Below are 27,411 nucleotides of genomic sequence, written 5' to 3'. Positions count from 1 at the left end.
GATAAAAGTATTGGGCCATATGTGATTCTTCTCCAAACGGTTACCACATATTAGTCAGACAGTTGTGCAGGATGTCTTTGGATGCAGTAGCATTAAATGTACCCTTCACTTGAAGTAGGAGACCCAAACCTGTTCTGGACAATGCCCCTGTGCGCAAAGCAGCTCCATGAATTTATTTTTTTTTTTACTATCATGGTATATTTTTTCCTAATTAATGTTTTGTTTTAATCTTCATTCTTGTGGTATATTAACTATATCGTTCTCTCTCTCTCTCTCTCTCTCTTCCCCTACCTTGTGCATTCAGATGAGGGCTCCTCTGCCCCCAAAGTCGTTGCCATTCCAGCTGCCTCTCCCATGTCCACTCACCGCTGCTTCGGGCCCCAGTGTGCCTCCTGCCCTCAGTAACACACCCTCCCCTGTTCTTCACCCATCATATTTGCTTCCCACTGGCCCTTTTGGAGCGGTGATGCCAGCTTCCCAGTACCCACCCCAGTGGCCTCAGGTTACCTGCCCGGTTGGCACAATGGGGTCAGCAAACATGATTGGCGCTCCGGCTATGATGCCCCACCCTACTTTGGTTAATCCTGCACTGCAAACCTTTCCCATGGTGTTGAATGGCTCAGAAGTGACCACGTGCAGAGGCAGTGCCAGGACTGTATAACTATGCCATCATTGCTCCAACTGGTGTTTCTCTGTAATGCAGTAATGCTTTCTACTATGCTGTGTAAATTAGAACTATGCCGATCATCCAGTGGCTCCCTGGTTATATCAGTAACTTCCTTAAATTGGCTGGTGAACAATCAGTGTCTGTCATAGACATGCTGTGGTGTGCAGATTACCCAGGCGTCACAGTGAAACTACAGTACCCATAGTCCTGCTGCATTGGTCCAGTGTTATTGATGTCAGCGGCAGTCTGTATTTGACAGCAGAGACTTGTACATAGACTCGGGGCTTGTAAATAGCGTGTACGTGTGCGTGCTCGAACAAGTGCAAGTCTGCATTTGTCTGGCCTTTTTGAATTATACAGCCATAGTGAGTCATAATGTTATGGTCCTTATCCATCAGTCTTTTTCACGAGTCAGCAGTCGTCATTTGCATTAGGCTAAAACGGATAGAAATGCCTTTACCAATGACCTGCCAGAGCGTACGTGCACAAAATGTAAAGGAGATTAGACAAACTTCAAAAAACAAATCTGAAAGTGTTCGATTCGATTATCCGTCTGTAATAATAATTATTGAAAGTCTACAGTATGACTCTGGTAGATACATTGATTCTTTTGGACTGAGAGAATTGTTTGCAAATGTCCACAATGTTCTCTGTCCACACTGGAAAGACAGAAAAAGAACCAAGCATCAAGGGGAATGTAGTGCCTTGAGAGTTTAAAACAATTTCCCCATAAAAATCTGCAATTCAGTCGTCAGTCAGATCCTAGTGCTTGACTAGTGGCTAGTGCTAGTCCTTTTTTTGAAGCATTAGAAAAATCTTAATCGTTGCAATACCCATTTCAATTCAAATCCTCCTCATCTTTCTAGAATGTTTATTGTTTACGGAGTTAAGGCTTTTCAGACAAAGCATCACACTCAGAAAAAAAAAACACAGCTCTTACAACCCCTTAGTACAAGCACAGGAATAAGTATTTACAGATCTGTTTTCCACAACTGTGACCTCAAACACTGGCCACTTGCATGTCTTTGATGGCGCAATACTGAACAAGGCTTTGTCACTGCAAAATGTTCGTGCTGCAGTGCTTCAGAGCGTTGTCCATAGAAAGGAAAGTTACATTTCTTGCATGGTCAATGTAAAGTTTACAAAATTCAGTCCAGGTTTAGCTTTGTAAATGTCGGGGTGGGGGGGGTTGTTTAGGGGTCGAATAAACCTGTGTTCAGAGGAACGCACTACTCAGAGAAGATGGGACGGGAAGATTCGGCTTCACGTACTTAAGTGCAATTTAACTCGAAATCCCAATTAAAATAACGGGCCGAAGGTAGCCTTGTCATGAGCCATATGCACTAACCGGGTGAAAGAGGAGGACCTGTGGAGACGCCACGGAACTCCGTAGCGAGCCATACAGTAAATTAGAGAAAGTTTAGTCATGTATTTTTTTTTTTTCTTCGGTTGCAAGTTCTTTCAGCGGTGTTTCAATTGGATGTGTGGTATATTTCAAGGTACTCGGGTGGTGCAATATTTAGTTTACACTTGTTAATATAATGGATTTTATTTAGATGGTTTTTTTTTTTCTAAAGCTGCTAGAATGGCACAGGTGGGTCCAGAATATGAAAAACCAAGGTGAGCAACACTGACTATACCAGCCAAAAGGTACCAAATCAACAAAGAAAATCTTTATTCTCCGCTGCTGGATGAGAGAGATACCCGAGTATTAGATTTCAAATCACTCATTAAGATGTTCCTGGGTTTTTCTTGGTTTAAGCAAATGTTCATTTTTAATAAGTGGTCCTCATTTTAAAGGGACTTAGCACCTTCTTGTTCATGCACTTCCCTCTACTGTAATCTGATTTGTTCTTTGGACTTGCATGATTTCTTTTTGGTTATACACACTTCTTAAATAGAACCAGTCGCTTTTTTTCTTTTCTCTCCACTGCATTTAAACAGCAATACACTAATGGAAGAAGAAGAAAATCCAGCAGATTACCCAGTCGTGCTCCATGCTCACAATCTTGATACTGTGATGCCACTTTAAACAATGACGTTGGAGTATGAGGAATTAAATCACATTGTGACACACTTAGTAGCCAGAATATTTTTTTTTGTTTGTTTTTGTTCCAGATATTAGAATCTTGAATATAGAGAGGGATTGGGATGGTCTGGAATCTTTGCTACACTTGCAACTTTTGCACTTGCCCCTCTTTTTTTTTTTTTTTTTTTTTTTTGGTAAGTTAATGATCGTCACTTGGACCAGCATGTTTAGGCTCGTTACTTACACCCTTCAAAAAATCCGAGCCACATTTTTACCCTGCATTCAAAGAGGTTGTGAGCCGGAGGTTTTGTCAAGCTGTGAATTATACCGGTCGCTTGTAATTAATGTATATACAGATGTTTTGCTCTGTATTTTCTTTCCTTTGTTCTTTTTTTTTTTTTTTTTTTTTTGCCTTTTTCCTAACATGTATGTGTTTTTTCTTCCATCAATTCATTTTGAATTGGAATTTTTTTAAATGTAGGCTGTTCTGCAGAATATTCTGCTTTGGATGAAACACTTTTTATAGAAAAAGATTTCTTTCCTTTGTTAATGGTGGGTTTTTTTTTTTTTTTTTGATCCAGTGCCCAATTCTGTATAAGCATTTAGCAGAGGCGGAACTGATTTTTCATTATCAATTTTTTTGTACATGAAAGCCATGGTTCATTGCTTCTGCTTCGATTTGCCCATGCACTGCATTACTTTCTTCAGCCCAGCCTAAATAATAAGCTGCATTTTCGATCACAAAGACTGTATATGTTTAATGAAAGAAATAAATAAACATTATTTTGTGCTTGATGTTGGCATTTCTTCTGCGTGGACTAAAAAAAAGGCAAGACTTTGCAATGTTAAAAAATGATTGTATACAACATATATATGAGGAGCTTTTGTAAAGGGTAATAGTATCATGAATTTCAGCAAATTACCAGAATATTGAACCTTCTAGCAGAGGTAACAGGTTTTGGGGCTGGAGTTTTACGCTACAATGAACTCCTGCATCTGAGGTATTATAGAAATGGTTCTGAAAGCTTGTGAACAACCTGTTAGAAGAATGTATTCTTGTTTAAATAGTTTTGGTAAAAAATTTCAAGGTTGACTGGATTTTAATAAATATCTAAGCTGCAAGACCTTCTGTTTTATTGACCAACTATGATTCAGTTGCAGGAATATTTAGTGGCAGCATAAATAGTAATTTGGCAGCATAAATAGTAATAAATTGCGATTTGTATGAGCATACATGTAATGTTAAAAGATTAAGCATGCCATTTTTAATACTTAATAAATATCCCTTCAATAGACAGTATACATTAAAGTCAAGTTCAGTAGCAATAGTATTTTTCCCATTTTTTTATCATGCACTACATTTTGTTTGACCTATTTAGGCTATAAAATCTGTTTATTTTTGTTGATTTATTTATAAAAAAATAAACCCATAATGCAAAGAAAAGAAAAGAAAGCTGCCTTCATCTTTAGTTCTTTTGTGCATTATACTGTATTATACAGTATTTTTGGTGGATTGTATTAAATAAACTACGCCCCCTGGTGGCCCGACTCGAAATGTTTCTCTAGTGTTCAGGCCACTCTACTGATCTGCGTTAGCAGATTCGTTTTTATAAATAATCGAAAATATGTAGAGACGTGGAAACGGCTTTGTGTATATAAAATAATCATGCGAAATGATTTACTTGCCAAACGATCCGATTTTTCACTTCTGCAAATTGTAAATACTGAGCTATATAGCAATGTGGAAGTCTGTGCCTAATTCGCCAAACGGGTCAAATTCAAAACCCTAAGGAAGAATAAGTAATTGTGTTCTGCTTTTACACAAGCTACTCGTTTATCTTTGTTTTTAAAACGTTATCTTTCTTCAAAAATAATCAAAACATTATTTCTATCACTCAATAGGCAGATTTCTATTAAGTCGTCAGAGGCCATCGTGTTGTAATGGCGAATGTGCCAACACGCGCTCATGGCACCCTTTTGTTCGCCATAAACCAGTTCCTGGATTATTCTCTTTTCAGTTAAAATACGCGTCTTTCTTTTCTTTTAATCCTGTTTTATTCAAAACCGCTTTTTGCGATCCCTCTTTGGCTGGAGCCCCAGTTTTACACGGAAGCGAGTTGAATGTAAATTTCTTTGTGATCAGTCTGGGTGTCGGAAGTGGCGACTGGAGCTCAGTGACAAGCGTCTGGAGTAGTGAGTGTTGTTTTGTTCATTCCTGCATATTTATAATACAAAATTATAAGGACAACGATCGTAGATTTAGTGCGAACCTTATGCATGTGCATTTTGACCTCTATATGCATATCGAGATGCATTTACAAATGGTGCATTTTGCCGCGAAAGAATGCAGTTAGCCAATGTTAGTGTTAGCCATTATATACAGTAATCCAGGTAGATATAGGAAATCAAAAACATGGTTTAAAAACCTTGTATAAACTCCCTTTTTCCCTTCACTATACATATTGTGTTTGGGCAGTAAAGCATTGCACCCACGCGTTAACTCTCATGCTGAAGGAGGGAAACAGTGGCGAGATGCATCAGATGCCCTGCTGCTTTGTACTCATCCAATGTAGTTACAGTTATAAATGAGTTAAACAGCAGTCCATTTCATAAATGTTTGTACATGCTAGAGGTGTACACTGGCAGGGAACCAGTTTAGTTTAATGGGTTTACGCTACACTGGTTCTGGCTGTTTGTTTACATGCAGCTCATGGCACGCCGAACAGCTCACCTGCTTCCCTTCATTCATCTGAACCAGGACAGGCAGAGTTCATCTCCCACAAATACCACCTGTTCAACACTTCCCCGATATCTTTACCCGATAAAAAGACCCTTTCAACCCTTTAATTTCTTTATCCTGCTCGAATATTTATGTTTTTATGTAGTTTAGTTGTAGCTTTGGTTGAATGTGTTGATTCACTGACTCAAGTTCTGTAGTTGCTTCATGTTGAGGTGAAAGGAATCAAATACAGAAAGTAGGATTTTTAGGCAAGTTGTTTTTTTTTTGTTTGTTTGTTTGTTTTTGGAAAGCTTTTTTAAAGAACGAATCTATTTCTATTAGTTTACTAGACACGTCTTGATTCATATTTGAAGGATCTTTTTTATGTATTATTTATAATTTACAGGATCGCCAAAACTTCTGCCTGGTAATGGCAGATCTGTTCATTTCATATCTCACTTTGTGTTTGGAATTTTTTATTTTTTTGGTAATGAATCTTGTTCTGGATCTCATTCAAAGTTGTTAACGCCAAGGTGTCTCTTAAAACGTCAGTTTCAATGGTTCACCCCCGGGTTCACCCCTGTTTAATCCCCTGGTTCACTTTCTTGTTCACTCCCTGGTTCACCCCCAGTTTAAAATTCCTTGTTCACTCCCTGGTTTACTCCCAGTTTAAAAATTCCTGGTTCACTCCCTGGTTTACACTCTGTTTTACCCTCTGGTTCATCTTCTAGTTCACCCTCTGGTTCATCTTCTGGTTCACCCCCTCGTTCATCTTCTAGTTCACCCTCTGGTTCATGATCTTGTTCACCTTCTTGTTTATCCTCTGGTTCCTGTGATTTAATTTTGAATTATTAAACAATAGTTGACTTCTCCAGGACACGTGTACACCGGGCTCATCAGTACTATTTCTCGTTTAAAAAAAAAAAATATTAGTGTTACTACATAGTGCTACAGTTTATTGCATAAAGTATGCACTTATTTTTATTCAAATAATGTTGATCTGCATGTACTCACTTTTGTGGAAAGCTTTTTCCACTAGATTTCGGAGTGTGGTGGTCGAGTGTTAGTGGTGTCAGACACCGATGTCAGCATCCCATCCGTGTGGTGTTCAGTGATCAAGGTCAGGATTCTGTGCTGTTCTGTGGACAGCTGACTCATGAAATATTTAATATTCTTCATGTTCTGTGGTGGGGTCAGTTCACAACATTGACAGAGATGAAACTTTTCCAATAAGTTGAAATAAGTATGTCATTGCAATTGACCCCAATCATTTAAAGCGTTGATTCGTCCAGGAACGAAACACCATCATGTTGCTCATAGAGACGCAAAATTCAATTCAATTGATGAACTATATGAAATGATATAAATATACACATTTTCAGACTAGACTAATCTACTAGACGCCATCACGTAATGTACGAGTGAACTCTGTATTCGTGTTTTGTCCGAGTTGTTGCGATTTACTCTAACGGCAAATGAAAACAACAATACCGATATCACTATTAACGTCACGTTTGCATTGAAAACGCATCGGTGGAATCCGGCGTATACACTCTCGTATTGTGACCGTTTTTTTATTCTCGCGATTTAAAACGTCGAAATGAAAACAGGTTGTTCACGCTCTCTCAGACCAGAAACTAACTTGTTGTGGAAAAAAAAATGCTTTACATTCTCAAAAAAAATCGTAACGGCGTGGATAGCGACTAGCAACTCGAGGACATCTTTTATATAAAACCAACACCGCATGAATAAAAAAAAAGACACGTTAGCCAGTATTGAATTGCACCTTCTTGTTTATTCGTGACCACACACAGGGCCACAGACAGAGCATTCACACTTTTTCTCACACACACTCTTCCATCGCAACAAAACTCACAGCAACATGGCTACACACTTCACTTAAATCAAACCACAAATATTTTAAAACGTATGGAATTATGTATGCAATAAGTTAAAATGGAACACAGTTAATGTTGTAACATGCGAGGTGTTGTACGCTAGCTTCACTGTTCTTACCCTGCTCCTGTTCATGGGTTCTTAGGTTTGTTTGATCGGGTTCACACCACTGCAGTGGAGACCCCCAACAAGGAGCTCAGGAGATCACTTGGTTTATTGAACAGCAGGAGGTGAAACCTGTACACTAGCTACGTGGATTAAACACTGCGTCTGTATACGCACTAATAACCTCCCCGGTTACTAACGATTTAAAAAAAAAGAGGATGATTTGAACAGTGTTGCGCTCCAGGCTCACCACACACAAGATAAACATCATCCACATATTGTTGATCAAATTTCTTTTGCTGACGTAGTCATTGTAGACATCCATGCTTCTCTTGTGTAGACACACCCGGTCTCAACTAGATAATTATACACATCTGGACACGGTCCTTCGGTTGTCCAGAGCTGTCGCCTCAACGTCTGAATTAAGGGGTACGGAAATTCCACGTCATCATCTACTTTTAGATTTTATTAAAATTAAAATTGCGCTATCAGAAACACTTTAAGACCAGACATGCGCGGTATCGCTTTTTTATTGTTTACGACTGAAATAATGTTCGCATTGCCACCTTTTCTTCTTCTCTCCTTCTATTTACAAACAAGTCTGTGAAGTAGAAGTCCATTTTTACTTATTGGTGGAGATTCCATTCCAGTAAGTCATACAGCTACAACGCTATCATCTCTCCGTTCCTCTTTCAGATGTAAGCTGAAATAGAGCAACGCCGAACAGCATGGGGCTGGACTTTGATGTGAAAACGTTCTGCCACAACTTACGCGCCACCAAGCCGCCGTACGAATGCCCGGTCGAGACGTGCCGCAAGGTCTACAAGAGCTACAGCGGCATAGAGTACCACCTGTACCACTATGACCATGACAACCCACCTTCTGCTCAAGGAACGCCGCAGAAGAAGCGCAAGGGCCGCCCAGCTCGTTCCTCACTCCCCGCTTCGGGAGACGGCTCTGAACTCGGTAGCGCCCTCGCCATGCCTGGGCACGGCGGAATGCCGGGGAGCCCAGCAGATAACTCCGACCACTCGCATTCCCCTGGGAGGGACACGATGACCTACGCTCAGGCTCAGCGCATGGTGGAGTTGGAGATCCATGGCAAAGTGCACCGCCTAAGCATCTTTGAGGACCTTGACGTAGTGTCTGAGGAGGACAGTGAGGCTGATGACGGAGTTGGCGGGTCCACAACATGCAATGGTGAGAACGGGATCAGTGAAGGCGGGACTAATGGAAAGGACAGACCCGACACCATTGGAGCAGCAAACGGGGGTAAAGGAGCAGGGGCAACACCCAAAGCGGGCAAACACAAGAGCAAAGAAAAGAAGAAGGACAGCATGCATCATCATGGAAATCCACCAGGGCCAGCGGTCAAGCTGCCCGAGGCTGTGTTTCGAGAGCTGGATCAAGACAGGCCCGATGCACCAGATAGACCGACATCTTATTACAGGTAAACGTGTGTGTTTTTAATGAACATGTAGTTTAGTAAGCATCACCAGCCAATCATGGGCATTTATTAGCTCGTACGCAGAAGAGGGGAAAATGCTACACTCGGCTATGATGCATCTTGAGCAGCAGTTGGATAATTTCATTGAAAGCCTTCAAGTTCCATGTTATTTGCTGTACAATAGAGAAAACCAGGCTTGTGTGACCAAATTAAATAAATTAAGGAGGTGAAATGCAAATAAAGAAATTATCATCCCAATTGCTTTAACTTAAAGAGGAATTTGTCTGGGGAAAAAAGTTGTTATAAAAATAATAATAAACTTTTTTTTTTTTTTTTTTTTTACAATTTCGAGTGGAGTTTTGCATATTCACAGTGACACTTTTTTTTTTTCGGGGTTCCTCCCAGTTTGCATTTGTCGAATTGGCTGCATTTAATCTTCAGAGACCTACTGTGTACACGAGTAGCACCCGGATATGTCAATATTAAAACATACAATCTGTTCGACTCCACAAACCGGGCAGCAATTTTGATGATTTTTTTCAAATGTATATTCTTTTAATGCTATAATGCATAAAACAGGATGTCGAGATACTGCAGTCAGTGCTTCAGTTTTCTAAAAAGGTCACGTCAGGACAAATTGCGTTTCTGTCGTCACATAACTAAACGTGATACAGATTCCCCCGGACTCGACCGTGTGTAGGAATGGAGAGTCAGCAGAATGAAACGTGTAGTGCGATCACAGCCTTAGGTGTGAATGAGAGTATCAGTGTCTGTGTGTATGCTGCCCTGTGCACTGGTATCTCATTCATGGATTTCGGGATACACCACTTTGCTGAATGAATGATGTAATGGTACATTGCTTTCCACTGAGGCTGAAATTCGATAGTGAAATCGACATGCAGGTTTTTATGTCTGCCAGCATTAGCATTAGGATAGAGAAAGGAATGCGGTTGCAGATCCAGGCTGATCAGTCAGGATTTCTTAGCGGTAACCCTCTTGCCTCTCGCTACTCACACTTTTGTCAGTTACAAAGTTTTTTTTTGCCTAATTTCCACAAAGGTTAGAAGTAGCAGTCTAACCTAATCAGTTTTAGAAGCAGTTGGTTTATAATCAAATTTTTCAATTTGTGAATAAGCCACTAATTTCATCCATAGATCCATCAGATTGATTAATGATTGCATTATATGGTATTGTATATCAAAAAAAAATTGACACCCTCCTTTATTTTATTAGGTTGTCAATTCACGTGGTGGCTTCCTCTCACAGGTATATAGATAAATCTGTAGAGGAGCTGGACGAGGAGGTGGAGTATGACATCGATGAGGAAGACTACATCTGGCTGGACATTATGAACGACAAACGGCGTAGTGACGGAGTGACGCCGATCCCTCAGGAGGTCTTCGAATACCTGATGGATCGGTTAGAAAAGGAGTCCTACTTTGAAAGCCACAACAAGGTCTGGGAGGTATTTTATTTATTTATTTATTTATTTATTTATTTATTTATTTTTTGCCTTATGTACACACAGGCAGAAAAGTGATGCTTCCTGAAGTCTCCAATACATTGGATGGACAAAAGGTGTTCAACACCTTACCATAAGATTCATATGTGCTTTTTGAGCATCGCATTGCAAATTCAGTCCGTATTTGCTGTAAAAAAAATAAAATAACCTTCACTCTTCCGGGAAGGTGTTCCACTAGATTTTGGAGTGCGTTTGGAGATTTGTTTCAGTAAAGACAGATGTAGGTGTAAGCAGGGATGCAGTCAGTCAGTTCCAATTTATCCCAAATGTGTTCAGTAGGGTTGAGGTCAGAGCTGTATAGCAGGCTATCGATTAGCAACAATAATGGCATAACCACCCTGTTTTTATTTTTAGTAGTATTATGATGTTTTTATTCCTCGGGATAAGTAAAATTTCTGCTTTCTTCTATAACCTTCTTCGGATCAGGGCGAGCCGAACGCACTGATCGACGAGGACGCCGTGTGCTGCATTTGCAATGACGGCGAGTGCCAGAACAGCAACGTCATCCTGTTCTGCGACATGTGTAACCTGGCTGTGCACCAGGAGTGCTACGGTGTGCCTTACATTCCAGAGGGTCAGTGGCTTTGCCGCCGCTGTCTGCAGTCGCCGTCTCGCGCTGTCGACTGCGCTCTATGCCCTAACAAGGGCGGAGCCTTCAAGCAGACCGACGATGCTCGCTGGGCACACGTTGTGTGCGCGCTGTGGATACCCGAGGTAAGAGTGCGTTGTATACGCAAATGTACAAGTGTAAAAGTGATTCACTTTTTTAGCATGAAAAGGAAATACAGTCACTCCCCGATAATTCGCTGCTCGAAAAAATTAGCAGGTTCTCAATTAGAACCTAACTAAAAGCAAGTTGCGGATTATCTTAAAATTTGCAGGAATCCGCATCGGGACCGAATGTTCAGGAACGTTGGGAATAACATTTTTAACTATTTCACTAACAAATTTCATCAATTAAAAAAAAAAAACATTATTGTATTAAAGTGACAATGTTTAGATGAATTCACTAAGGTACCACAGGGGCTGCAGCCAAAATGTGCGGATTTTCGGAAACTTGAATAAAAAATTCAAGCACTCCACGTGAAATAGTACTGAACTTAATTACCATTTATTGCCTCTAGAGGCCGCTCTCGTAATGTCAGCGGACCAAAAGCAGAGAAAACTAAGGGACATTTTAGTTTGAAAGCCAACATTTATCATCACATATAAATATATGATAACATTTCCGAAATGTGTCTCTGGCATTGTTCACAGGGCCGTGCCATTATAGGTATTAAGAAATCAAAACTTTTTTTTTTCTTCAGAAGACAAAAAAAACCCAGCTGGGTGCTATATAGTTTGAATGCAGTAATAATTAAAATGCATAATACAGGCACAAAATATATTTCTAGTCATACATTTTTGTTTCAGCAAATAAGAACTTTCCCTTGCTCTTTCCTATCTGTCCATTCTTACAGGTGTGCTTTGCAAACACAGTCTTCCTGGAGCCGATCGACAGCATCGAGCACATCCCGGCGGCGCGCTGGAAGCTGACGTGCTACATATGTAAGCAGCGTGGGGCTGGCGCGTGTATCCAGTGTCACAAGGCTAACTGTTACACCGCTTTCCACGTGACGTGCGCGCAGCAAGCCGGGCTCTACATGAAGATGGAGCCTGTGCGCGAGACCGGTGCCAACGGTACCTCGTTCAGCGTACGCAAGACGGCTTACTGTGACGTTCACACCCCGCCGGGCACGGCCCGCCCACTAGGGGGCGGAACCGGGAGTGGCTCCTCTCTCAGCGAGGCGGAGGACGAAGACGAAGAGGACGGTGGTGGAGTCGGAGAGGAGCGGGCTAAAAGGGCAAAGGCCAAATCCAGGCGGAAGCTAAAGAGGGCCAGGAAGATCCTTGCAGAGAAGAGGGCGGCTGCACCTGTGGTGTCTGTGCCCTGCATTCCCCCACACAGGTGTGCTGAATGTTGATGTGAAGCAGTCAGAGTCAAAGCTTCAAAAACGTTTTCTCGTCCCGCATGCAGAGCTTTATTAGTAGTGCTAGTTTTGCATTTATATATTTAAAGTTAGTGATGTTTACCTCAATTATGCAAAAATGTAAAAGAAAAATGTCTACTCGTGACTTGTCTACAGGCAAAGATTTTTTTTATTACTACATTTTAGCCCCTGTGAAACACATGGTTTGTCCAAAATTTGAAAATCTACATATTCATTAGGGCACTTTATATTGGGTAATAGCAATGGCTGTTTAAAATCCAATAAACTGAATTCAACAAGTCTCCTTTCACTGTAGCCACAGCTGTACCGACAGCACACATCATCTCTAACAGAAGCCTCAACACTAACCTCATCGGCCATGTCTATGCAAATTACTGTCCTTTTTCGATTTCCATCCACACTAAGATGGCGTTTTTTAGTTTGTTGGTAGCTTTGTGGATAAATTTAAAAACGTGTTATTGCGTAGCATTTTAAGTAATTGGCGCGACGTTTCAAAGAGCCAGAAAGTAAAGAAACGCCAGGCAGAAATTACTCCGGTCGAAGCGTCTTGTGTTTTGCTCGTGCGCAGTACAGGTACCTTTCAGTGTTTGGCACTTTGACCTTTGACCCGGCAACATGTAATGTGACAGCTGGAATTTAATTGGATGAAAACTCAAACCGAAACATGCACTATGAAAAACAGCATTAAATAGAGCTATGAAGAGAAACATAAGTCAGAGATTCTGATAGAATTTAGACCACCAGAGAAGGTCTTGCTGACCCTGATGGTCTGCCACTGGATATTAACAGTATAGTAATTGTAATGTAAGAATATAATATAATTTTAAGTGTTTATAACTGCATAACTAATTCACCAATTGCTGCTTTTCCATTTCCCTTTTCCTTTTTTTTTTTTTTTTTTTTGTTCATCTGCAATATTTCTTTCTCGTCTGCTATTCTACATCCCGTATTTCATCTCTGTAGGCTGAGCAAGATCACGTCTAATCTGACCGTACCCAGGAAGAGTCAGTTCATGCAGAGGCTGCACGCCTACTGGACCTTAAAGAGACAGAGTCGCAACGGCGTCCCTCTGCTGCGCCGTCTTCAGACACACCTGCAGTCCCAACGCAATGTTGAGCCTGTTCCTTCAATAACTACGGTCTGTGTGCACACACTCGTACACAAGTATAAAACCGTTTGTACTGTAAACTGTAGTAAACGTGAAATAGGTTCAATTGCTCCATCGTCTATTTCAAAACACAGGGAAGTCATACATACAGTTGTCCTGGTACCTAGGGGTTTACAATATGTCGTGTATAATAATATCGTAATTGGGATGGAGCCACCAGTAGGGAGGAAAAAAGGCCAAGGAGGAGGTTTATGGATGTGGTGAGGGAAGACATGCAGTTTAGTTTTAGTTTCAAATTATTCCAAACTTTCAGTTTTTTTTCTTTGGAATGAATCCTATAGAAACCCATATCCACCACATCATAAAAAATAAATAAATAAAATAAAATGTTTGCCTAATTCCGACTTTTTTTTTCCTCGCAATTCCAATTTTATTTCTCGTGAAATACAACATTTTTGGTGCACCCACCGGTAACCATGTTGTCGGGCCTAAAGTTTGGAGCTGTTGGTGTATGAACAAGGTGTCCTCTGCTTCATCTGTTTTTTTCCGTCTCCTCCAGAGCTGATTGTTAGACAAAGTTCTTCTTCAGGGATCGGAGGCTCTGTTTAATACCATGCGATTCTATTGATTTATGCCCATTTCATTTTCACTGTGTAAAACTTTCTGGCACTGCAGAGACACTGGCAGGATTTGGGAAAGTGAGACACTGTCGGAATTGTGAGAAAGAAAACTTGGAATTGCGAGAAATAGAGTAGCAATTTCGAGAAAAAAAAGTTGGAATTAGGCAAAGTTTTTTTATGTGGCGGACACTGGCTTCCATATGAACCTCCTCGCCCCTTGCTGTTTTCTCTCCGTTCCTCTATTTATTTCCAGAGCGCTCCAGAGTTTAGTGGGTGGTGCGTCAGTAAAAATGGTCTGTGGGGAAACACATAAAAATAATTAAAAAAAATCCACAATGCTTCATGTGTAGTTAAATGGACAAATTATTTTCCTCGATTATTTTTTGTATTCGATTTACTCGAGTTATTCGAGGAACGATATGTGATTTCACATTATCGAAGCATATCTCAAAACCCGAGCAAAACACACCTACAGAGTGAACGCATATATTATGTGATGAATTTTAGTAGATTAGGCTCGTGTGTGTGCACATTTTAAGTACGTTCTTTTACTGCAAGATTCAGTCCATTAAAACGCATTTATTATGATCACAAAATTCAAGATACTGGGACAGAAAATATGTACTTATTTTATCATTTTATCATTGATAAACATTATATATATATATATATATAATGTTTATCAATATCATTTTTTTTCCAAAATTCAGCTTTTAAAAAATGTAAAATGAATGTACATTATATTTACATCATATTAAAATGTTATAAAGTACTGATTTAATTTGCTTGGTAACAGCCGAAATGTCTATTCTAATTGACTGATTAAATGTAAGATTTTGGCTCAAAAGATGATGCACACTTTTAGAAAAAATGGCTTTCAAAAGGTTCAAAATCTGCCTATGAAAAAATTCTATTTAAATCTTTTGGAAAAGCTGAATCTCTTTTAATGCTGTGAACTGACCACAATACAGAATATGCAGAATATAAAAAAAAATCTTAGGATTCATCTGTCTACGGTGGTCCTTAAGGTACCAGCACAAAGACACGCTCAGCAAAATATCGTCTAATCTTCGTTAAAAATTGACGAAATCCCAAAAATATCAAGATATAATTTTTCTGTCAATATCCGACACCACTACTGGTCCCGAGGCAGTGAAATGAGACTCCTCTGGCTGTTCAAGCAGCTGATTCTGTCTTCATATAAATCCTGAAAAGCCACTTCTTCATTAAGTACTTAAACATGCCCTTAATATGAAGGCGAACTCATGATTTGAACCCACATTATTCTTTAGCATGGTTTTAATTAATTATCTTCTAACATCCTGATTTATTTGTTTTAACTTGAGGGTTTAAGATTTAAAAGTACTGGATAAGAATTCTTACTAAATGCAGTAAATGTATTTTATAGGCAAAGGTAATCTCTACGTACATCACTGTAGCGTTAAGACCAAGAATCTCCTTGTCGCCTTTACTTAAAACGATAAAATGAACGTTGACTTTGGGTGTTGTGTTGAAACCTGAGTGTGCTGTGGTTGAAGGATGGTGAGGAGAAGCACACCGCGCTGAAGGAACAACTAAAAGCATGGCAGAGACTCAGACACGACCTAGAGAGGGCCAGACTGCTGGTGGAGCTCATCCGCAAGAGAGAGAAACTCAAGAGGGAAGCGGTGAGACACGGTGTCTAAAATCCTGCATTCGGTTTGCATTTTTGCATGGTGAAGAAAAAAAAAAAACGATTTTTTGTACTTTGGTAGCTCAAGGTTCAGCAGTTGGCCCTGGAAATGCAGCTGACGCCGTTCCTGGCCTTGTTGAGGAGTACGCTGGAACAACTGCAGGAGCGAGACACCAACAGTTTCTTTACCGAGCCCGTGCCGCTGAACGAGGTACACACGTACGCATACTTTATTCGCCTTCACCTGGTTATTTTCTGTACTTTATTATTCATCTCCATAAAGTCGCACTTTATTAAACGTTGAGTAAAACCGATGCTAGGATAATGATTTCATTCAAAGTACCGTTGGCTGAAATATTCCAGGAAATATGTAGAATGCCTTTTAGAAGAGCGAAAGAATGTGGTCTTGTGTGGGTTGTGTGCTTATAGAAAACCTTATGTATCTGACGCACATGCATACATTTGTACACGAATGTGTGTATTACCTCAGGTTCCCGACTACCTGGACCACATTGAGCGGCCCATGGATTTCCAGACCATGTGGACGTGTCTGGAGTCTCATCGCTACCTTAGCTTTGATACCTTCGAGGGGGACTTTTTGCTCATCGTCAACAACTGTCTCAAATACAACGCCAAGGACACGGTGTTCTACCGGGCAGCATTGAGGCTGCGGGAGACGGGCAACGGGATCCTGCGACACTCCCGGAGACAGGCAGAGCGAATCGGCTACGATTTCGACACGGGCATGCATCTGCCACGAGAGCCCAGTCCCGAGTCCCCCCCTGAGCGAGACAGGGAGAGGGAGAGGGAGCGAGAAAGAGAAAGAGAAAGGCAGCGGGAGAAGGAGAGAGAGCGAGAGCAGGAAAGAGAAAGAGAGGGCTCCCCTTCTGTTAATGAAGACGGTAAGATGACCTTGAGATGATATGTAGAAACTAGGGGTGTCCCAACTAAGGATTTACATAGTCAAATCAGAATTGCCAAGTCTTGTCTATAGTTGACCGATAGTCAAATCATGTGTGTGTGTCTGTGTGTGTGTGTGTCTGTGTGTGTGTTGCGGGGGCGGGGCAGGGATAGGATGACACCAGGTAGTTAACAAGTGAGTAAGACAACTTTTATTTTCTTTCACACACAGAAACAATTTTCTAATAAAGCCACCAAATCTGCCTGTCAATTGATAACTGGCAATGCCTTTTTATCGTTTATAGTTAACAGGCGATGTGGAAAAACATTTGTAAAACAATTCTAATATCATTTGAAAGCCATGCTATCCAGAACATCAGACAAATATATAGAAGAAAATGTATTAAAAAAATGTGGGGGTTGCATTTATTTGCACACGTTAAAAAAGCTTCTTTCTTTTCAAATTTTTATTAACAGCATTATCACAATAGGCTGTATATTAACCTGTTGGGAGAAAACCGGTCTGGTAGTTTATCAGACATTAAGCACCCCCCATAGAACCCAAATGGTATGATCCTCATCGAATCAGACTCCTATCGATGCATCAAATCTTCCATTATTTGGGGGCACCCCTAGTAGGAATGTTCATTTTAGATTTTCTTTTTTAAATAAATAAATGTTTATCTACTGAAGATCTACTGATTGTTCTCTCTATGTATCTTAGACCTGCGGCGTTTGCCGCTGGACGAGCAGTTACGGGTCTTGCAAGCACGTTTCGAGGATGTCAGTTCGGGGAAGCACAGCATCGGGCGCTCTCGTCGGGCCAAAGCTCTGAGGAAGGAGATGACGGTCATTAAGCGCAAGCTGGCGCATCAGCGCGACGGCGGGTCCATCGGGGGCAACCGAGAATCAGGAGCTTCCGGAGACTGTGGCTCTAACCTCACACACCATACGTCAGGAGCCACGTGTCATGACGAGGGAGGGGAGAGCAGCAGCCAGGAGATTAGTGGAAAAGGTGGGATCAAATAAATGCACTCAATTTACCAGCGCACAGTTTTAAACTGTGCTTTTCCACATGCACTAGTAATATTCTGTGAAAACAAAATGAATAATTAATAATTTTCATCAGATTTGGGGAAATGCATGTAAAGTTAAAAAACAACTAAACAAAATGTGCCTTTATGACTTTCTTGGTCAAGACATTACTGCCACTGCTTCTACACTCGCGTCTGAAGTGGGCCGCCGCACCTCCATCCTGTTTTCCAAAAAGAACCCGAAGGCAACAGGGCCACCGAAGCGCCCGGGCCGCCCCCCTAAAAGACGTGACGCAATACACAACTCTGGAGCAATGAACTCCAGTCCCATAGGACCTCCAGAGCTCCCACTGATGACTACAGCTCGGCAGCGCAAGAGACCGCGAAGCCCTCGCTCCAGTTCCAGCTCTGAGAGTGAGAGTGACAATGATCACGTGGGTCTTGGTACGTGCACGCACACACACGCACACATATATATATATATATATATATATATATATATATATATATATATATATATATATATATATATATATATATTTTTTTTTTTTTTTTTTTTTTTGTGGTGCTTTTTGAATACGTGTCTTTTACCTTACCTTGTATTTTACAATATGGATAATTCATTTTACTACACAGTACTGTACTTGTCCCTGGTCACTAACTGAAGATATATGTTTAATGCTAGTGATCACCAGGCATTCATATTATCCCTTACTTATTTGACATTATTCTGCCTTTCAAAGGGGAAAAGCACTGAGAAAATAGCTTTTCTGCTTAAGCTTTTGTATTAATTCAACTTTTTAATTCTCACAGGTCTACCTAGTAATGGTTTTGATGGTGGCAGTAAGCCTGTAACTGAGAGTTTCCTGGTATACAGGAACGAGTCCCGTTATCCCCGTTCCAGCTCTGACTCGGAGTCTACAACCAGCAGCAGCAGCAGTGCTGCCTCGGACAGAACAAGGTATGCACACACTACAGCTAATGTGTATATAATCTGTAAGGATACAGCTGATTCTGAGGCTTTTTCCTGTTTCTTTCTGTCTCCTTATATCAGCACCACTCCTTCGAAGCAGGGTCGTGGGAAGACTTCATTCTCACGCTCGACATTTCCAGACGATAGCAGCGAGGAAACCTCTGGAACTGAGAATGACTCCTATTCAGTGGGAGGAGCCAGAGGAGTTTCACACTGTGAGTATAACTACCCTCACCTACGCTGATGGACACAAAGAATTGCTCATTAATGTGTGTTTGTGCCTTTAGTAGTTAGAGGCCGGAGTAGGTCAGGCTGCTGGATGGGTTCAACTGACTACACGGCTCTAGATGCCCTCGATCTCGTATGGGCCAAGTGTAGAGGATACCCCTCTTATCCTGCTCTGGTAAGTCTCACTCACAAGCACACAGACTCTCTGAATTGCAATTGCAATTTGTTTGACTTTATACTATACAAGTATACAAGTCAAAAGGTATATAATTGGCACTCAGATGAGTGCAGGTTCCCTCTTCAATCTGGTTCCTCTCAAGGTTCCTTCTTCATGTGATCTTAGGGGATTTTCCTTTCTTTTAGGTATACATTTATACAATTCATTTTTATATATAAAGGTAGTCCCAGAGCCCTTTATTTTATTCATTATTGGCTCTGAATGGCTACTCTTGGTTAAAGTTTTGTGTTTCACCAGTGAAGAGTGTGTTTGTTGTAAAAGAGGATCATGAAGAGCAGAGAGCTGTCTACAGGAGATAAGCAGCACTTGCACTTGATGCTGACAAAAAATACAAATCATAGCCATTGTATAAGCATTGGCTGTAGTCAACACAACAATTTTAAATGGCACTGTTGTACTGAGAACCAAGCATTGAACAGGTCGGCCAAGGAAAACACCAGTATTTCATGCCTAACTTCCGCGAAAGAAAACCACAGAAACAATTTTGTGACATCAGGAACAGCTTCCATAGGGCAGCGGTGTAGTTGAAGTGAAGTTGTCACAATTTACCATTTTTAGAAGACTTACAGGCTAGAAATATAGATATCATACATCACGATTCGACTCACTCTGGACTGGAGTTTGCACAGAAATGGATTGAGTTCAACCTAAGAGAAAAAGTCCAAAGTGTAGAAACAAAGGATCTGTTCATAAGCTAAATTGTACTAAGTAATTGTTTAAGTGAGGTAATGCCCTGCTTCTGGAATATGCTTACTAATCTTTATTTCGGATTGTGGCAGTGAATACAGAAGACTGCGGAAAGATTTTGCAGTCCAATGGAATTGGAAAAGGTCATGAAAGGAGAAACGGTCATGATTATAGAACAAAGGAAAGAGGCTATATAGCACACGCCGGGAAAATTCATTTGTCACAAGTTCTAATCCCAGCACCACCAAACTCTCACTGCTGGGCCCTTGAGCAAAGCCCTGAAGCCTTAACTGCTTGGTTGTAAGTCGCTCAGTATAAGGGTGTCTGCCAAATGCCATAGATGGAAATGGAAATGGGAAATCCACCACAAACTAATAATGCAACAGATTGGTGATGTTGCATGTGTGCTACAGGCTTGATGCATTTATTGCAAGCAAGACATTTGCATACAAATAATGAGTGTTGTTTTTCTTTACAGATATCTGATTAAATACATTTAAGGTGCAAGGTTGTTTAACACCCGTAAATGTCAGCAAATGAAAGCTGAAATTCTCATCTTTCGTCTTTTAAATTCAAATTGAAATGTCTATAGTGTATAGAAAAAGCGATGCAATGTTTTCAAATTTTTACAATTTCAAAGCCACAGAGTGTCTCAGAAGCTTTGGACTTTGAATTGCAATTTGTTTGGGATCTTATCAATTACACCAGTTCTCGGTAGACTAGTATCCGTTAAATAAAATACCTGAAAACTACAGTTCATACCACTTTGTTTTTAATGAGTCAAGTGGAAAATTCTTTACTATATCCCTGAGTCACCCTGACACTTCTGTAACAGTAAGTCAGTATCTGTGCTATGACAGGAAATGGAAGAAAATTTGTACACTTGTGCAGAACTTGCATGCGTCAAACATGATCACAAGTCCAACCACACTTGGGGGGATGACTATATTTCAGATGTAGCAGAAAATGTAAAAACTTGAACACTCTCTCTCTCTTTCTCTCTCTCTCTCCAGATCATTGATCCCAAAATGCCACGGGAGGGCATGTTCCATAGAGGCGTCCCGATTCCTGTTCCCCCACTAGAGGTGCTCAAGCTGGGGGAGCAGATGACACAGGAAGCCCGGGAGCATCTGTTTCTAGTGCTCTTCTTTGACAACAAGAGGACATGGTGAGTCAAATCACTGTGTGTGTGTATATGTGTGTGTGTGTGTGTGTGTGTGTGTGTGTGTGTGTGTGTGTGAGACCTTTCAAAATTGCTCATTAGAGCAACCATTATAACATAAGCATACACTTACTAGAACAACCACTGTCCCTCCAGAAAGTATGGACTTCCCCAATGCTTATTTCTCTTTTTGCAGTATTGCAACATCAAATTAAGTGTTTCTGTTCCTTTTGAAGTGACTAAAATGCTCGAAATTATTTAGATGTTCTCACAAAGTCTAGAGCAGGGTTGCCCAATACATCGATCGCAATCTACCGGTCGATCGCAAAGGTAGTGTGGGTAGAGCGCATGATTAAAATATATATATATATATATATATATATATATATTTATCAGGAAAACCAGAAGGGCCAGAACTGTAAATATATATATATATATATATATATATATATATATATATATATATATATATATATATATATATATATATATATATATATATATAAGCAAATCTCTTTGCTTTTAGACCAAACATCTCAAAAGCTCTCGGATTTTGTCCCATGCCCTGTGCATTTCATTGACCCGGTCCTTGTACTCTGTTCAATGCCAATCGAATCTAATGTCAAACTCGAGACTCTGTCTTAATATTAGTCTTCAGAACTCCAGACTGCGACTAAAATGCTGCTCTGAAGCGGGCAGAGAAATTGCAGGGGAAACCGATTTCATTACACGAACAGATCATTTAAAAAAAAAAGATACCGTAAGAAAACACGGCGATAGTCAAAAGCATAAAAATGCCTGTGATCACATAATGGTGAAAAGCGGCCACAGAAAACACAGTTAGCGCTCGCAGTGTCTCGTGCATGCGGACTGCGTGACGAAAGAGAATGAAAAGAGCTAAAAATAAAATTTAACACCGCCTACACGATCGCTTCAGTTCCCAGGCCATGCTGTAAAAAAGATAGCAGACGTAAACACGACAGGATGACTGGAAGTGTTTTACATTTTTTAAAGTGCGCCAAATTATATTTTTTTCTCATAGCCAATGGCTCCTTAAATGATTTTTTTTGTCTGGAGCCTTGGTGTTTCTGTTTCTATTAGTGGCTCCCTTTTGATTCCTTAATTTTTTTAAAGACCTGATTATATTGTTATTGTTATTATCTGCACATGTTCTGCTAAGCTACCAAGTGAGCTCTGTATCTTCCGTTCAATGTTGTCATTTTTATCTAGTCACTCGGGCGTTACTGGGTGCAGCTTTCATTCCAGTTGAGCAGTAGCCACTCCTGAGTTCCACCAGTTTAATTAGTTGAGCTTGGCTCAAGTTCTTCTGCATGGTGGCATCTGCATCCACACTGGCCCTTTTGTTGATGAGACCTCAAAACTTTAGCACTTTTCATATTTTGAAAATCGAAAGCAATTCTGAGAGCAGATTATTTTTTTCATTTCTGCAGCGCATCTAAATGAGCAAACAAAAAGTCCTATTGTTATGTACTGGTGCCATAGAAGGGGAAAAAAAACATGTTTGGGTGTTGGGTATTTCACTCTTTCTTTCACTTTCTTCTTCTCATTCTGTCTCGTTCTTTCTTTCTCTCACTCTCTCTTTTTCTACATTACCAAGACAAAAACACTTGTGCCACTTTATGGTTTCTCAGTAAAACATATGGTATATCCCTTCTTATGAAGATCGCCTCGCACCTTCCTTTACCTCTGAATTACTCAGAACCTCCATGGATGTTAAAAAGTCTTCTTGCAAGAAAATCTTCACAATAGCAATGGTTGTCTTTGTTTTTGTTTAAGTTCAACACTCAGTTTATCATTAACCTTAAATCGTCTGGCTCGTCTATCAACCTGTCACTGAGTAACAGTCATGGCATTTAGCAGACGCCCCTATCCAGTGCGACGAACAAAATTGCTTTGAAGTGTCTATTATTATTATAGAGACAGTTACTATAAACGAAGTAGTGAATTAGAAACCAGTGCATTAATATAATCCTGGGATTTCAATTACAGCATGATTGCCAGAGCTGCTATTACAGAAAATGACTTGCTCCATTTTAAACATCCAGAATCAACAATTCCACATACATTCATATAGTATCTGTTGCGCACATTTCATATCTTTTCAACTCGGATGTAACAGTGACCGCTTAGTAAATCCATATGGTATAACAGAGGATTTATTTTTTCCCCCTTCTTAAGGCAGAGGAATACTTAAATACTGGTTGTTTTAAACGTCAGATTACCATACTTCCGGAAAGTGTTCACAGCCCTTCACTTTCTCCACATTTTATGTTATGTTAGAGCCGTACTCCCAAAATAGATTCAATTCATTATTTTCATAATTCTACCAACAACATCCCATAATGACAACGTGTAAGAAGTTTGTTTGAAATCTTAGCAAAATCATTACAAATTTTAAAAAAATGAAAAAAAGTCACATGGACATTAGTATTCACAGCCTTTGCCATGACACTGAAAATTGAGCTCAAGTGCATCCTGTTTCCACTGATCATCCGTGAGGTGTTTCTACAAGTTTATTGGAGTTCACCTGTGGGAAATTCTGTTGATTTGGACATGATTTAAAAGGCACACACTTGTCCATAGACAGTTAACAGTGCATGTCAGCACAAAGTCCGAGAAATTATCTGTAGACCTCCAGGACAGGATTGTAACGAGGCACAGATCTGGGGAAGGAAACAGAAAAGAGTATTGAGGGTCCCAATAAGCACAGTGACCTTTCCGATGCATGTACTTTCCGGATGCATTATAACCAGCTTGAAAGGGACCGCTCGAACGTGAACTATACTTTTTCAACTCTGATTAGTAATGTATATGTTTGGCCACATACATACCTGCTGATCCATTGGGTCTAATGAAATGTCTAAGTGTGTATTTATACAGGTAGTCCCCGAGTTATGATGGTTCAAAGAATTTATTTTTAAATATTAACATTTTCATGTACAATACATTTGGGACGCTGCCCGGGTGCGAGATGCCTTTCTCTCACCTGCGGCGTCGTCAGAGTTCAGTTGTCTCGGCGTTAGATCGCTTTTTTTCCCCTGTGTTTTTAGTGGTTCAAAGCCCAATTTTATCTCTTGTCTCTCTCCTTTTTTTTTTTTTTGCCATTAACGGACACTGAAACTGAAAGAGCGCATCGGGCTCCGTCATCCAATACGCTTGTCCACGCACCTGCTGCTACCTACATATATACTCTATAGTTTATAGATTATGGTAGTCGAAATTGCTCTGTTTTTAAAAATGATTTACTGTAATTTGTAAATTATTAACAAATTACAGTCTACTATTCCATACTGATCACCATTGTATAAGACTCCTTGATATGGTAGGCCGTATATATATATATATATATATATATATATATATATATATATATATATATATATATATATAATATAAACACTTGTGCTCCTGACAAATAGGTCACAACGTCTGCAGACTCCACTTTAAGTAATAACATTGCTGAGAAATAACGTGCATTACACATTACATAAATTTACATTGAGGCCTTGGGTTTACAAAAATAAAATAAAAAAATAAATGAAAATAATGACACCCCCTCTCCCTCCCTTTATTTCTGCAGTATTAATTGTGGTTTCTTGGCCATGTTTCCAGGAAGGTTAATGAACTTCTTTTCTAAATGATTGACTGCATTGTAATGTGCAGTGCTGTACCATGTAGGACTGCATATCTGTGACGCCAAAGAAAACTTGTTCTGAGAATTCACTTTCTTCTACAAGCACTCGATGTCGTTTGGTCTTCAGGAGTCTTCTCTCTCGCTCTCTCTCGCTCTCTCCCCAAAATAAAATTGCTTATTGGTCTTGCATGGGGTCTTGCAGGTGTCCCTGCACATACGGTGTATATAATGTAAATTATATATTATCTGTTGGTTCACACCAATAAGTACGATTTAGGGAAGTTAAGATGCTGAACTTCTGAGTGGAAAGTCATGAATTCAAATCCCATCACCACTAAGCTGTTACTCCTGGGCCCCTGAGCAAGTAAATGAGTAAGTAAATGAGATAATTGTTAGTCGCTTTAGTTTTGGGCCTCTTCCAAATGCCTTAAATGCAAATTAGAGTTGTTGTTTTTATGTTGTTTGATTTTCACTAATAAATTTAGCTTTTTATTGGTTCAGCTTTCATGTTTTTTTTTTTGTTTTTTTTTGGGGTTTTTTTGCTTACACACATCCTGCGCCAAAGAACAAAGGGCAGTAAATAGGACAGAGGAAACGAGCATGACACAATGTGCTGAAAAGTATCAAATGAATTGGAGCAGTGCGGTTTGAAAACGTGCCTAGGATGTCAAACCGTGTACAAGTGTTGAGTTTGTGTAAATCCATTTTATCACTTTGTGTGTGTGTGTGTGTGTTTGTGCGTGCACAGGCAGTGGTTGCCGCGCTCGAAGCTCGTACCTTTGGGTGTGGATGAAGAGCTGGATAAGGAGAAGATGCTGGAAGGCAGGAAATCCAACATCAGGAAGTCTGTACAGGTGGCCTATCATCGCGCCATGCAGCACCGAAACAAAGTGCAGGGTGTTCCCAGCAGCGACACGAGCGATAGTGACTGAAACACACACTTCCACACACACACACACACACACACACACACGTGCACACACACACACAAGCACATGAGTATAAAGGTGAGAAAGCATGCATGAACACCTAAAACACATAACTACACGGACTTGACACAGGCACGCAAAGATGGCATGTGTAACTAGATTCATATTGTGGATGTCACACACACAAATTCCAACACAGTAATCCATCTCTTCGGTGCTAAAAAACTACAGGCATGGCGTTCGGTGTGTATCGTGTTTCGTCTCTAGTCTCTGTGTTTTTTAAATATCGAAACCGGTAGATTTTTGTAGAGTCCTTTCTTTTATCCATGCCAGAACAGAAACACACTCCAAACTCACACACTTTATCTCACACTACACCGTTCAGACAAAGGGTGGTGAAAACGTCTGTAGTTTTTGTAACGATGGAAAGAAGTTCTCAACACGCTCTCGGACGTGCGCGTTTGCATCACCGCGCCCCGACCCGACGCAGCTTTTCTTTTAAACCGCACACTGCGGTGTGAGTGTCTGTGAATCAAGCTGAAGAGCAGAGTTCACACCAAAAGGTTCTTCGAGCGTAACCCGGCCAATACAGATAAACACGAGATAGATGTGGGAAGTACGTCTGGGAATCCCAAACAGGACACGAGATGTGCGCATGTAAAAAAAACCTTTATGTCCACATATTATTATGCAGGCTTGTGTTGCAGACTGTCAGCTACAAATATTGTCTGCAGCAGTATGAGTGCGGAGGTCCTAGAAGGCCACGCGTTACAATTGTTCTTGCTTGGTTTTTATTTTCTCATGACCTTGACGTGACAAACGTCGTTCCCTCATGATCAGTACTTCATTTTTCCGAGCATTCGGATGCAAGAAAGCGACTTTGGTTATGTCAAGATCACGAGAAAATGTCGTGATAACGAGAAAACAACTTTTTTTGTTGAGATCACGAGAAAACAAGAAAGGAAAATATTTGAGGGCATGGCCTCTTAGAACTTCCGTAGTACGAGTGTGTAAGAGAGAAAGATAGAGGAAGTGTGAGAGAGTTGTGTGTGTGTGTGTGGTGTGTGTGGCTAAAAAAAAATCAATATGTCAATCAATGCACAATGTGCTGTCCTCACTTTTGAACAGAGGATGCAGCTAATTCCAGAGTGAAGAATTATCTTTTATTTATTTGATCACACAAGCAGCAACACCGTCCCCATCGTGTGTCCCCCTCCCTCGTTCTTAAAGGCACTCACACACACTACAACACAAATACACTCACACATGTCTTGTGTCTCAGTGTACCTGTTGTACCAGTGTCTATTCTGTTTTGTACTATTCTTGTGCTAGGTATTGTGTATTAAAAAGGTCTAAACAGTGTGCTGTCTTTTCCGGTTACATGCCAACCCTGTCACTGTAGAACTTTTTTTATATATGAAAGAAAAAATGTACAATAGAATTTAATAAAAAAAAATTTAGAGTTTTGTACAACTGTCTAATGAATTCCTAGAGAGTATGGTCTTGTGTGTGTGGGTGGTGTGGCTGTGTGTATCTTTGTATCCATTCACTCGAATGCATGTCTTCGAGGAACCTTGTCTAATTCTACACTTTTTTCATTTCACAGACCAGGATTGAGCTTCTCAAAAACTTTTCTTTTTCCAGGATGATTATCGTATTATCTATTAGGAGGTGGTGTGAAGTGAGGTCACTATACCCATGGCAATTCTCTCATCTCTCCTAGCACAAAGTAATGATTACTGATCATTCATCAATTGTGAAGTGAATAACATTGGTGATCACATGTCAAGGGGTGGGATATATTTGGCTGAAAGTTCAGTCCTTGAAGT

General features: G+C 40.3%; 2 protein-coding genes across 14 annotated transcripts in view; both read left to right on the top strand.

Annotated features, from left to right (window-relative positions):
• Positions 1-3,491, top strand: part of LOC124399837 (serine/threonine-protein kinase WNK2-like) — a 49,065-nt gene extending 45,574 nt beyond the window's left edge. For all 7 annotated transcript variants that reach the window (XM_046871083.1, XM_046871085.1, XM_046871084.1 and 4 more), the window contains one exon: positions 305-3,491. In XM_046871083.1, the coding sequence (XP_046727039.1) occupies positions 305-661 (357 nt within the window). In that variant the 3' untranslated portion in view covers positions 662-3,491. The remainder of the gene's footprint in view (positions 1-304) is intronic.
• Positions 3,492-4,458: 967 nt separating this feature from the next.
• Positions 4,459-27,052, top strand: brpf1 (bromodomain and PHD finger containing, 1). Of its 7 annotated transcripts, XM_046871234.1 has the most exons (18): positions 4,460-4,889; positions 5,822-5,842; positions 6,442-6,535; positions 8,113-8,866; positions 10,097-10,328; positions 10,812-11,099; positions 11,846-12,333; positions 13,340-13,514; positions 15,643-15,771; positions 15,859-15,987; positions 16,267-16,678; positions 17,401-17,691; positions 17,876-18,154; positions 18,524-18,671; positions 18,765-18,898; positions 18,971-19,086; positions 20,850-21,004; positions 25,402-27,052. In XM_046871234.1, the coding sequence occupies exons 4-18, from the start codon at positions 8,145-8,147 to the stop codon at positions 25,583-25,585; spliced, it is 3,882 nt and encodes a 1,293-aa protein (XP_046727190.1). In that variant the 5' UTR covers positions 4,460-4,889; positions 5,822-5,842; positions 6,442-6,535; positions 8,113-8,144; the 3' UTR covers positions 25,586-27,052. The 7 variants fall into 7 exon arrangements, with proteins under 7 accessions (XP_046727192.1, XP_046727190.1, XP_046727191.1 ...); XM_046871235.1 differs by lacking the exon at positions 5,822-5,842; XM_046871236.1 differs by lacking the exons at positions 5,822-5,842; positions 6,442-6,535 and having other exon boundaries at positions 4,459-4,889; positions 18,974-19,086.
• The last annotated feature ends 359 nt before the right edge of the window (positions 27,053-27,411 follow it).

This window comes from Silurus meridionalis, chromosome 17 (assembly GCF_014805685.1).
Source record: "Silurus meridionalis isolate SWU-2019-XX chromosome 17, ASM1480568v1, whole genome shotgun sequence".
NCBI lineage: Eukaryota > Metazoa > Chordata > Actinopteri > Siluriformes > Siluridae > Silurus > Silurus meridionalis.
The sequence above is the reverse complement of the archived record's forward strand: the minus strand, read 5'-3'. Positions and strand labels throughout refer to the sequence as shown.

Excerpts from the sequence above, each read along its gene's own strand:
- brpf1 (XM_046871235.1), top strand. The coding sequence starts at position 8,145 with ATGGGGCTGGACTTTGATGTGAAAACGTTCTGCCACAACTTACGCGCC. Across the intron at positions 15,772-15,858 it reads AGAAACTCAAGAGGGAAGCG|CTCAAGGTTCAGCAGTTGGC; the intron begins GTGAGACACGGT and ends GTACTTTGGTAG. Across the intron at positions 18,672-18,764 it reads GCTGCCTCGGACAGAACAAG|CACCACTCCTTCGAAGCAGG; the intron begins GTATGCACACAC and ends TCCTTATATCAG.